The 12,456-nt window shown below is 46.5% G+C and overlaps 1 protein-coding gene across 3 annotated transcripts in view; it reads right to left on the bottom strand.

The window, feature by feature from the left end:
* The window catches only part of CRYBG1 (crystallin beta-gamma domain containing 1), a 186,400-nt gene that overhangs the window by 48,215 nt on the left and 125,729 nt on the right, over positions 1-12,456 (bottom strand). For all 3 annotated transcript variants that reach the window (XM_086707515.1, XM_025925497.2, XM_086707516.1), the window contains one exon: positions 2,735-4,350. In XM_086707515.1, the coding sequence (XP_086563641.1) occupies positions 2,735-4,350 (1,616 nt within the window). The remainder of the gene's footprint in view (positions 1-2,734; positions 4,351-12,456) is intronic.

Here is a 12,456-nt window from a genome sequence, read left to right as displayed (position 1 = left end):
TAAGCGTCCGACTTCAGCCAGGTCACGATCTCGCGGTCCGTGAGTTCGAGCCCCGCGTCAGGCTCTGGGCTGATGGCTCAGAGCCTGGAGCCTGTTTCCGATTCTGTGTCTCTCTCTCTCTGCCCCTCCCCCGTTCATGCTCTGTCTCTCTCTGTCCCAAAAATAAATAAACGTTGAAAAAAAAAATTTAAAAAAAAAAAAATTAAAAAAAAAATAAATAAATACTAAATTTGATATATTCTTTTAGGCATTGCTTTCCCATATATCTATCTCCATAAGATAGCCAGGCTCCCTCATGGTGGGCCCAGATCTTAAATTGAAAAGGAAAATTAACTTATAAGCACTGCCTCGAAGATTAAATTCTAAAGCCAGTGGATTAGAAAAGCAGAGTTTACAGATGCCACCAGTTAGTGAGGGATGTTCACATACCAGGAAATACACATTTAAAAAATTCTCACAAATCAGCTCAAGGAACAGTCAAACATCAAAGTAGATCTTGTGATGTAAATGGAAAATGCTGCAGGTTAGACAACTAACTACCTTAAGGACAGGAAACACATCTACATATTAAAGATTTACACCAAGATCAAAATATATTTTACAACCAAACTTTCTGTGCTATTAAGTTCTGCTACCACGAGTCACTACAATTAACCTAGCTCAAACTGATTACAAGGAAGGCTTCTGTAATTCATGTTGTAATGCCTTTATTATAACGTGAGAGGGGAAAATCTGGTGTCTAAAAGCTGTGGCTAGCAGAGGAAAATTCTCCATATTCTAAACATACCACTGTTAAGAATCACAACATTTAACACTTGGTAGAGACTTGAAGATGCAAATTTTCTAAAAGCATCAAGAAACATGCTGCTGCATAGTCATCTTTCAGGGAATATAAAATAATTTTAACACTTCAGATGCAAATTGTTTTTAAACATAATCTGAGTAACATTTCTTCTTGAAATACAATCAGAGGAAAAAAAAATCCATCAAAGAGAAAAAAACTAGAAGGAATTAATTTCCCATTTCAATAGTTTGTCGATTCACCAAGTGCAACGCCCTGTGGAAAACACAAATAAGCCAAATGCCTGACAAAGGGAAAGTTTTAGGTAGAAAATAATCTGCATGGAGAAAAAGACATGTGGTTTAGTTCTTGTACAGTAAACGTCACTTTTATAAGAGTTTCATTATAAGATCTGTGAGTTTCATTATAAGATCGCTTCCCAGGTTTGTTTACTCCTGAGCAGTGTAACATTTCTGGTTTTTCCACTGGTGTTTTCTGATTGGAAGACCAGCAAGGGTAAGAAACAGCTACACACACAGCAACTCTTCTCAGGCTCACCCTTAGGAGGTCTGAATGTCCGTCACACTGGCCTTCTACAAATAATTGGCATCATTCACTCTGGTTATTTCTCTGACACAGCCATTACAGAATAAATAGCTGACTTTATCAAAGGTCTCCAGGGTGGCAGCTGGTGAGGTAGCTCAAATTACTCATTAAGCAGGTTGTCCCTCAAGTGTTTACCAAACAGACCTCCTACTCTAAAGCTTATGTATCCAACAGTTCAAATAGAATGAAACCCTTTCGGTTTAAGCATCAAAATGCTGTGAAAACACAAGCTCTTTTAATAAATGTGTAAATGCAGGAAAAACTTGAGGAGTTTAAATGTTTATTTTTCACAGGTGCGAACTGGGAGGTGAGGAAGTGAGAGTATGGCAAGGGGAGAATCTTGAGTTCTAAAAAGAGCCCTCCCTACCCCATCCACGTATACAAACCACATTTAGCATCAAGGCGCAACAAGCCCATCTCCAGAAAGCCAAGAGTGATTTCTTCGGGCTTTATACCTCCCCAGCCTTCACAGCCAGCACCCCACTTCGCAGTTCCAACAGCTATCACCTCATAGAGATATTTATCTGTGTCTTGCCCTGCCAGAGTGGGCCATAAACTTCTCAAGGGCAATATACTGAATCATAGTATCAGTTTTTCCCCATAGTTCCTGGCACCATACCATGCACAAAAGGTACTCAATAAATATTTGGGGGGGGGGGGGCGGAAATCAATGAACTTAACAGCAGGTAGCCAAACTGTTGTTGAGCTTGATCCTTCCGATGTGTCATTTTAACAGTCTCCCAGTAAGAACCTGGTCCTTTCTCCATTTCAATAACTAAGAATTACTTTTCAACCTGGGGGCAAAAACACCTCTCTCAACTCCTGAATATCCTAAGAAGAGGAATTAGAAAAAAAATTTTTTTTTTTCTTTCAAGCTGCACTAAATTCCAGAAAAAGTTGTGTGAGTTATCTTAAACTCACCCACGTCAAAGCTACTGGGTCATAGTGAACAGAAGAGTGTTTGCTCCATGTTTTCAAATTCACTGCATAGGCGTCAAGAGTGCCCTATCCAAGAATGCTGGTGTACATTTTGAATAAAGATTTAGCTCCTGTCAGGCCAAGCAGTCTTCTTTCAGTTAATTATGTAAACATCCAGCCTCAAGAGATTTTTACATTCATTCAGCTTAAATCTACCAAAACAGTTAATGAACGACCCAGGAGGCTCCCAAAGTGCCCTCTTAAACTGCGTTAACTAGCCCTTCACTTCTTTCCAACACAGAGGGGAAAGTTCAGTGCAGAGAGAGAGCTCTTCCACAAACGCAAAGACCCCGAGCCTCCCGGAAACGCCCCTCGAGCACGTGAGCTGAGACCCACAGCTCCACCAGGTCCTAACCCGCCGCTACTTACAGGGTCACTTTAGTGGTCACCGTCGACCTGCCCACACCGAAATGGTTCCTGGGCTTCAAGCTCTCGGCGTCAGAACCACCGGCCGACCTGCCCAGCTCTTTGCTTCGACTTGCTTCTCCCCGGCCGTCGAAGTGGTTGGGGAGCAGGCCCCTCTTGTGCTCGGGTTTGATCTCCGGCAGCAGCGAGCTGCTCTTGACCGTGAGCTCGCGGGGGATGACACGGGCCGCCTCCTCCCCGTTGTCCCCCGCGGCACCCTTGGCGGCCGGGTCGGGCGCCGGCGCCCTCTTGGGGGGGGACTCCTTGGCGGGAGCCCGAGGGCCGCCTGCAGGCGAAGTGGGCGCGGCCTCGGAGACCCGGCTCTTGCCCCTCCTCTTGGTGGGAGACGAGGCCTGCGGCGGCTGCTTGCCGCGCTCCGACTCCCCGCGGAGCTGCCCTCTGGAACCGGGGCTGGGCTTGGACTCCGCGCTCGCAGCAGAGGCAACGCCCCCGTCGGGGGCCGCCCGCGGAGATTTCACTTTCTTTTCCGCGGAGCCGTTCTCGGTGGCCGCGTTTGGCGCCACCTCGTAGTCGAACACCGCGTCGTCCCTGCCCGCGCTGTCGGGCGGCGCCGTGTCGGGCCCGGGGGAGTCGGTGGATTTCTGCGACCTTCTCCGCCTGCCCGACCTGCGGCCGCCGGACCTCTTCTCCATGTCGTCGGAATCGCCGAAATCTTCTGCCCCCGGAGTAATCGCAACCGGCTCGTCCACCCGTGCCACTTCAGTCTTGCTCAAGTAGATGTCCAAAGTTAACACTGTGGCGGGATGGGTGCGCTCGCCAGGCCGGCAATGTTGTCCTTGGGTCCCGGCTTTGCCGTCTGCCTGCGCTGAGCCAGCGCGGTTCCCCTCGCCCTCCGCCGGTGGGTCACCTGGAGGAGCGGCCGCGTCCTCGGGGGAGCGGCTGCGCGTGTCTTGGGGCCCCACACGGACTGCCCCGGCACACACACGGGGGGCTGTGTCGGTGGCCTCCCTTAGTGCAGCCCCGGAACTCTCCCTGGTGGGCGACCCCGGCACACTCCTCGCACCCTGGGCTGTCTCCTGCTGGAAGCCAGTGCCCGGTGAAGCGTCCTCCCCCGGGCTGCGGGCCAGCGTCTCTGCGTTCTCTTGCCTGGAGGAATTCTCTGGTGAGGAATGCAGCTGCTTGGCAGCGGTGGTGGCACCTGGGAAAGACTCTCCCTCTGCCTCCAGAGGTTCTAATTGGAGTGAATCACGTTCATGGCACTGCTGCCCAGCCGCTGCCGCTGCCTGGCTGCTCGTGCAAGGTGACAGCTTGGCGTCAGGGGGGTCCACCTGTACACAGGTCTCCGGGTGCTCCTCCGACCCCTGGGGCTTCTCCTGCGGGGAACCCTCCTCACACGTGTCAGTTTGCTTTGGTTGGTTGCCCAGAGGTTTACTCTTCTCATTCTCTCTTTCTGGGGATTTGGAAGAGGCCACATCTTTTGGAGACACTGATTTGGCACTGGAGCTGGTGGGACTCTCTAACCCGTTTCTGCTGGTCCTTCTCCTTCCTGGCGTGAACAGGTTGCCAAGTTTCCCCAAAACCGGCTTCCTTTTGTTTTCTTCTGGTGGTTGTGCTCTGGACTGGAAAATAAAAAGGGATTGGGGGAGAGAAACTATAAAAAATCTGGGTTTTCCCCTCTTTAATAGTAAGTACATAGCAGAACTACAAGCCAAAATGGTAACAGACCAGGCTCTGATTGAAAATTAAAAGGTTATGTTTTTGTTACATTTATTCCAACAAAATAAACCCAGATTTTACTTTTTTAATTTTTCTTAAGCCCCATGATGTGTTTGGCACTACTTAGAATAACATGTTCTTCAACTAGGTCTTGTGTTTTAAATAAAAATTGGGGGCGGGGGGCGGCCCTTGGGTGGCTCAGTCGGTTTAGTACCCGACTTCGGCTCAGGTCATGATCTCACAGTTCCTGGGTTCGAGCCCTGCGTCAGGCTCTGTGCTACAGCTCAGAGCCTGAGGCTGCTTCAGATTCTGTGTCTCCCTCTCTCCCTCTCTGCCCCTCCCCCGTTCACACTGTTTCTCAAAAATAAATAAACGTTAAAAAAAATTAGAGAAAAATTCGTAAGGTCCAAATAATCACCTACACAAAATAAACAATTGACTCTAGCTTTTGCTTTTTACCTCCTTCCTCAATAAAGCTGCAATTTCAAAACTGACATGCGTCATTACAGGGCATCAGTAAAGGCACTAAAGTATCTTAAGGGGGTGTTTTTTTGTTTTTGAAACACCTCCTTTCTTTTTGTAGTAAGGAAGGAAAACCAGGAAAAAGCTCTAGCAGTCCTTTCTAGAACAGAAGGAAGCCGCCTGGGTTCAATAGAACTGCAAATGAAAGCTCTTAGGAAAACCAGGATTCTAGCACCTGGGCCCGCCCATAGCCACACCTGCGGTTCCCGGAGGGGCGGGCCCGCATTCCTCCAATGGGAGAAACAGGAGGGCATTCAAACGCCTGCTGGTTTCCCCCTCTCCCCCGCAAAAGCCATCGGGCCGCTCTGGCCCTCACCCGAAAGGCCTTTCCCCCGAGGGAAGTTCCTAAGAGTGCAAATACGGGGTGTACCTGGGGAAGGAGGACGACCATTTTCGCATACCCTCCCGTCTGGGTCCGGGAGGCGCCGGCGGACAGGAGCGCACCTGGCTCTGTCCACGCGGACCTCGGCCGGGGGCCAGCCCCTCACTGCGGCACAGGGCTTCAGACGCGAGTCCCGGAAGCCGAGTCACCGGTGGGAAGGGGTCTGGGCCACCCGCAAAAATCGCCGCGGGTTCCGGGAAGGGAAAAAACGGGCGCCTCTTACATAGCCTGGAGCCAAAGGGCGCTCACCTGGCGCCTGCGCTGGAAGGGGAGGGCGCTCGGAACAAATCAATAAAAGGAAACTTGCCAGTAGGCGCCGCGGTGGGATTTGCCCCACGCGGAGAGGGGGTCCGTGGGGCACCAGGCGGGCAGGAAGAGAAGGAGGCCTCCCTAGGAAAGGGAGGGAGCTCCGGACGTTAGCCCGGCCTTGGCTCGTAGGGGAGGGCGGTGTGCTCCGCGTAAGGATCCCACTGAAACCAAGACCACACGTGTGGCTACAAGAACTTAGGAATTACCTCTTCCATTAAAAACCCAAGAGCTTAGCTTGAGCCCCACCTACCAAGGCGAACATTCAGGGCAGTTTTTACAATATTGACTGTTTACCGAGAGGTTCCGGAATAACTCTTCAGCTCCATTTCCTTTGCCAGTGAACTTTGGAAGTGGTAGGAAATAGGAAAGACATCAAGATAAACCATGGATATTAACATGGTCGACAAGTACGTATTGAGACAGCCGCGGCAGAGTAACATGTAATTCTGCAACAGCCTAGTTAGGTGCTGGTACCCCACGGTAGAAATGAGGTAAGCAAAGCTCGGACAGCAAAGAGACAAAGAGCGGCGAGGGGGTACTCCTTCAGCTTCACCACCCAGACCCGTTTCAGAGGACGTGGAGGTGCAGAGGGCACTCCTGAGGCAGAGTCAGCCCAGAGAAAGGGATTGAATGCAGGCCATACACCTCCTGAGGAAGTGCTCATGAGTCACATTTACTGACCAGCACTGAGCAGTTCTTTGGTTTGAGAAGCACCTGGCGGGAGCTTTGGAACGAGCTAGCTGCTGCAGGAGGAAATGGGTCCTTGTTGCAGCAACTGGGAGCTTGTGTGACTGAATTGGTATGCTTCTAAAATCTAACCAGATTTTTATTAATAATTCAATCCTACAATGGTTATATAAATAATATAAGAAGGATTCACTGTGTAATTTAAGAAGAAAATAAACATCCCAGCTACCTAAGGAATATATTTGGATTCTTACTACAAGTCAAAAGTATTGCGTGATATTTATTTTTATTTTTGAGACAGAGAGTGAGCTGGTGCGAGCGGGGAGGGGCAGAGAGAGAGGGAGAATCCCAAGCAGGCTCCATGCTGTCAGCACAGAGCCCGGTGTGGGGCTCGAACTCTTCAATGGTGAGATCATGAACCAAAATCAAGAGTCAGACTTTCAACCAATTGAGCCACCCAGGCGCCCCGCCCCTTCATTTATTTATTTGTTTGTTTATTTACTTATTTATTTATTAATTATTTGAGAGGGAGAGAGAGCAGGAGAAAGGGAGAAAGAATCTTAAGCAGGCTCCACGCTCAGCATGAAGCACCACATGGGGCTCAACTCCACAACCCTGGGACTGTGACCTGAGCTGAAATCAAGAGTCAGATGTTCAACGGGCTAAGGCACCCAGGCGGCACCCCAGTATTACATGATTTTTAAACATAATTCATGCTTACTAAGCCCTTCTTAGGCACTAGACACTTAAAAGGAGATTTACATAAAGTCCCATCTAATCTTCCTAACAGCCCTTGAGGTAGGTACTCTTTTTATGCCCATTTACCAAGGTTACTTTTTGCTGCCCAAAGGTCCACAGCCAGTAGTCTTTCTGACTCTGGAGATGGAGCGCTTTGTCACTGTTGCCTGAAGAGACCTTCAAATGTATCCTAAAGACGTACCCAGGAAAAAAGGTTTGAGTCTGTGGGCTCAATGTTAGCCTGTCTCAAAAGAAAACCGTTAGGTTTATGTATTAGTCTGTCCTGCCAATCATGTTGTAATCCATCTTTCCCATGGAGTTGAAAGATGCCTGATCAGCAGTCCTCTCTGCCCAGTGCAGGCATTTTTCATTTTTTGGCTATAGCTGCTTTTTTACAAAACCGGTTGTTCTCTATAACTCAGCCTCATCAACTACTTGACTCCTCCCCTCAGAAGGGCAGCCAATTTATCACCTGCCAGGCTGTTGTTCTGTGTATTGAACTTTCTAGAACTGTAGAGTTTTGTTTGTTTATACATGAATGTTCACAGAAGTTTAATTCATAATTGTCAAAAACTGGAAACAAATATCCATCAACTGTGAATGGAGAAACAAATTGTGGTACATCATACACCAGAATACTACTCAACAATAAAAAGGACTGAACTTCTGAAGTGTGTAATGACATGGATAAATCTTTAAAATGTTATGCTCAGTGAAAGAAGCCAGACTCAAAACATTACCTACTGTATGGTTCCATGTATATGCTATTCTAGGCAATGCAAATCTAATATATAATCATAGAAAATAGATCAATAGTTGCCAGAGGGTAGGGAAGGGGTGGAGGGGTGCAATGTGACTACAAAGAGACACAAAGGAACTGTGGGGGTAATGGTGATGTTCTATATCTTAAATGTGCTAATGGGTACACATATGTACATAACTTTCAAAACTCCTGGCATGATACACTTAAAATGGGTACAATGTTTTATATATAAATTATATCTTAATAAAGATGGTTTAAAAATAAAACTTTCTGGGGTACCTGGGTGGCTCAGTTGGTTAAGCATTTGACTCTTGATTTCAGCTCAGGTCATGATCTCATGGTTTGTGAGTTTGAGCCCCAAGTTGGGCTCCGTACTGACAGTGCAGAGCCTGCTTGGGATTCTCTCTCTTTCCCTCTCCCTCTGACTTTCCCCTGCTCACTTTCTCTTTCTCTCTCAAAAATAAATAAATAAACTTAAAAAAAAACAACAACAACTACAAATTAAACTTCCCCATGAGAAACAATCCATCTGGCTCAGGAGCACATTTCATAGTTCTTGGTCAACAGGAGCCTCAAGTCATTTCAAGAGCTAGATCCTTGTTTACAGCAGAATGCAGCCTTGCTCCAGGAGCCAAGCCCCTGAGTATCTCCAGCATATGTCTATGCAAGGCACTGAGCAGAGTTCAGAATGAACTGTTCATCCTAAGTAAAGTTCACAGTCTTTGAGAAAATCTTTGAGAAAAACCCCTTCTTAAAATAGGACATACATTTCTTTTCAGCCAGGGATTTTTCTTTCCTCATGGAGGAGAATATAAGCATGGCAGATGGAAGGTGAAAAGCTAGATGGCCTTCGAATTGTCCAGAGAATAGTTACCTTCTTACGTAGGAGTCTGCACCTGGAGTAGTAAAGGTAGGACGGGACCTAGCACTTACTCGCTCAACCTCCATAATAATCTGTTGGGGAGGGGTGTTTTGCAAAGAGGCCATGAGGGCCAATCAGTTTTCATCCTGCTCTCCTTGGCTGCTCCCCAGGCTCTCCTCCCTGCAAGGTCAGGTTGCTGAGGGTTCTTGGGCTGGTTGTTCACAGACTACAGCAGAGCCCTGCAATCCCAAGACCTCCTTGGTGGTTAGCTCTCTCTTGTGCACTCCTGTACACCTTATTTAAGGCAGCGTGCACACCTCACTGTACAGAACCTGCATTTGGAACCCACACCTGATAAGGACGAGAGCTGTCCACAACAGGACTACCTCAGAGATGGCCCATGGGTTGTGTGCTAAGGCTTGTCTTACAGTGCTCCTGTTGGCTAATGTTAAATGTGGCTCATTAGCGACATGTGTAATCATCTAGGACAAGCCCATACTCCAGCAGCGAGTAGAGGCCCAGGCAGCACTGGCTGCAGGGCTGTTTTGTGATCCCCAGCCTTGGTGTGGCAGCGCCTGCTATCAGCAGCTGCTCCTTCGTAACGCCACCCTGTGTTATTACCTGTAATTTCAGAGATCTTGGCAATCTCAACTAGTGGGGGACAAAAGGCCAGGGAATACAGGATAAGTTGTTAATATACTACAAATTGTTAACGTACCAAAATGTCTGGACATACAAACAAAACAGTGTGCTTATCCCCCACCCCTCACCAGCCACCTGATTGCCTATTGGAGCCACTGCTTTAAATTTAGAAGTAAGTACTTTACCTGAAATTATGTTTGGAGTTTGAAGAAAAATATGTTGAGCATATTTTGTTATTATTATTTTTATGTTTTGGTTTTATTTTTGAGAGAGACAGAGTGGGAGCAGGGGAGGAGCAGAGAGAGAGGGAGACACAGAATCCGAAGCAGGCTCCAGGCTACAGGCTGTCAGCACTGAGCCCGACGCAAGGCTCAAACCCACGAACTGTGAGATCGTGACCTGAGCTGAAGTCGAATGCTTAACTGACTGAGCCATCCAGGTGCCCCAATATGTTGAGCATATTATTTGAAAATGTAACTAACATACTGTTTAAAAATAAGTCTTTCATGTTTCCCACCTTTTTGTTGCCCAGTGGAATATAGGCCCCTTAAGAGCAGGAAAAATGTCCCGTCTGTATTCCCATGGCTTAGCACAGGGACTTATAGCTAGAGGTGGACATAATGTATTTGCTCCTACTAGAATTAGGAACATTCCTTCTCCTTTCCGAAACAGAGTTACCAAAATTCTTGTAGATAACGTAGAAACATGATTAGATCTAAACAAAACCAAAACAGAATAGAAATCTTTTTTGCACAAGACTTAGTGTGGTCAACAATTTGCAGCTCTATTCTGCCCATGTGAAGATTCCACAGGGCAATGTAGCTGCTGTCACACAAACTTCCATTTCTTCAGCTTTACTGCTGGCTGCCAGCCCAAATCTGACTTGAGAAGGCAGATCAAGATCTTTTACATGTACTCACCTGTGCCTCCTACCAGAGCATGGTCACTGAGGTAGAAAAGTAACTCTTTTTTGGAACACTTGTGACTCCCTAAGCACTCACTTTGATTTCTGAAAATATGCCTTAAAGTAGCTCCTTTAGTTCAGCCACAATGAGGAATGAGTCTAATGGACATTAGTGTAAATGATAGGATGACATGTTACTTTGATAATACCTTAGGTTCTCAACACATGTGTACACGTGTTTGCATTGGTGAGGAACTTTTTTTCTGCATAGGTTAAAAAAATAGTTTCAGTTGTGAGGCTTAAAAACATAGGGACTTAAGGGGCACCTGGATGGCTCAGTCAGTTGAATGTCCAACTGTTGATTTTGGCTCAGGTCATGATCCCAGGTTGTGGGACTGAGCCCTGCGTCAGGCTCCGCACTGAGCATTGAGCATGGAACCTGTTTAAGATTCTCTCTCTCTCTGCCCTTCCCCGTCTCATGCTCCCTCTCTCTCTCTCAAATTAAAAAATATATATATGGGGATTTAAGCTACTTCAACTTTTAAAAACCCTTCAACTTTTTTTTTTAATTTTTTTTTTAACGTTTATTTATTTTTGAGACAGAGAGAGACAGAGCATGAATGGGGAAGGGGCAGAGAGAGAGGGAGACACAGAATCAGAAGCAGGCTCCAGGCTCTGAGCCATCAGCCCAGAGCCCGACACGGGGCTCAAACTCACGGACCGCGAGATCGTGACCTGAGCTGAAGTCTGACGCTCAACTAACTGAGCCACCCAGGCGCCCCTCAACTTTTTTTTTTTAAGTAGGCTCTGTGTCCAATGTGAGACTCGAGCTCACAACCCTGAGTTTAAGAGTCACATGCTCCACTGACTGAGCCAGTCAGGCGCCCCACCCTTCAACTTTTAAAAGTAAAAGCAAGGATCAGAAAATCCCATCCCATAAGCAAGAAATACTTTGAAGATGTGGAACAACTAAAGAACAAAGATGGAGAGTGGGGAAGGGGAGGGAAGTGAAAAAACAGAGAAACGGTCAAATTTGGAGGGACAATCTGAGGTAGAGTTAGGATGCAAGAAAGAGAAACACAAAAAGCAAGAAAGACTTTCATGAGGAGATATTACTGAGGAGATATTCATGAGGAGATATTATATTCAATGAGGAGATATTACTCTCTTTTCTTACAACTTCCAGGATGTTCATGCTAAAGAGTTTTAGAAGTAAAATGAAAATCATGTTTTCCCACGATATATGTGCATATATCTGAGCAACATACATACATATATGTGTGCATGCACGTGCACGTGTGTGTGTGTGTGTGTATGTGATATCTGCACATATCATCTGAGCCTCAGAACCTCAGACAGATGAAGTTACATAAAGGGAGGATCTAGATATGGGTCCCTGATAGTACAGACCTAGATTGCAACAGGCATTTCAAATGACCTACTCTCCTCTATCTCCCCATTTTGTGTTTTTCTTTTCCCTATTCCTTGTGCTAATAAATATGGTCCACTCCAAACACACACACACAATGTAAAAGACGAAATGTTCACATAAATAAACTTTGACCTACTGAGCACTGAAACTTTTCATTTTAACTTTTAAATAAATATTTTTCTTTTATGTGTTATACAGTTCCCTCCCTCAGAGTATACTAAATATAATCTACTACGTAATGATTCTGGAGACAGAACTATGGACCCAGGTTATCCCATTTGTGCTATTACAATGATTTCTTCCAGGGCTGTCATAATGAGCGAAGGCTAAGGCTTGTGCTACGTGACCCACAGACTGTGACAGGTTTAGTAATAAGCAGCCCTTTTGCCAAAAGACATGTGAAATTACTGCATCCGACCACTTTTGATCTACAGTACGACTTCATACAGTGCAACCAGTAATACTTTACATTAGGCCTCAGAGTCTGTCTCCATTGTCACTGATCCCCTGTCTCTCAGGGAGGATGCTTGCTCACCCTGCACAGTTTCCAGTATTTGTCAGCACTCCCAATGCCCACCCACTCTATCTCTATGGCTCATTCTTGTTCTCGTGTGTGTGTGTGTGTGTGTGTGTGTGTGTGTGTGTGTGTGTGTTTTATATCTCTTCTCTGTCCATTCAACTTCCAGTGGTATGCACTTCTCTACTTTCTACTTTTCCTACTGTGCCACTTTGAGCCACACAATGACCACATCCTGTTGTATAAAGTCA

The sequence above is a fragment of the Puma concolor genome, chromosome B2 (assembly GCF_028749965.1).
Source record: "Puma concolor isolate L17-30 chromosome B2, mPumCon1.1.hap2, whole genome shotgun sequence".
NCBI classification, from domain to species: Eukaryota; Metazoa; Chordata; class Mammalia; order Carnivora; family Felidae; genus Puma; species Puma concolor.
The sequence above is the reverse complement of the archived record's forward strand: the minus strand, read 5'-3'. Positions and strand labels throughout refer to the sequence as shown.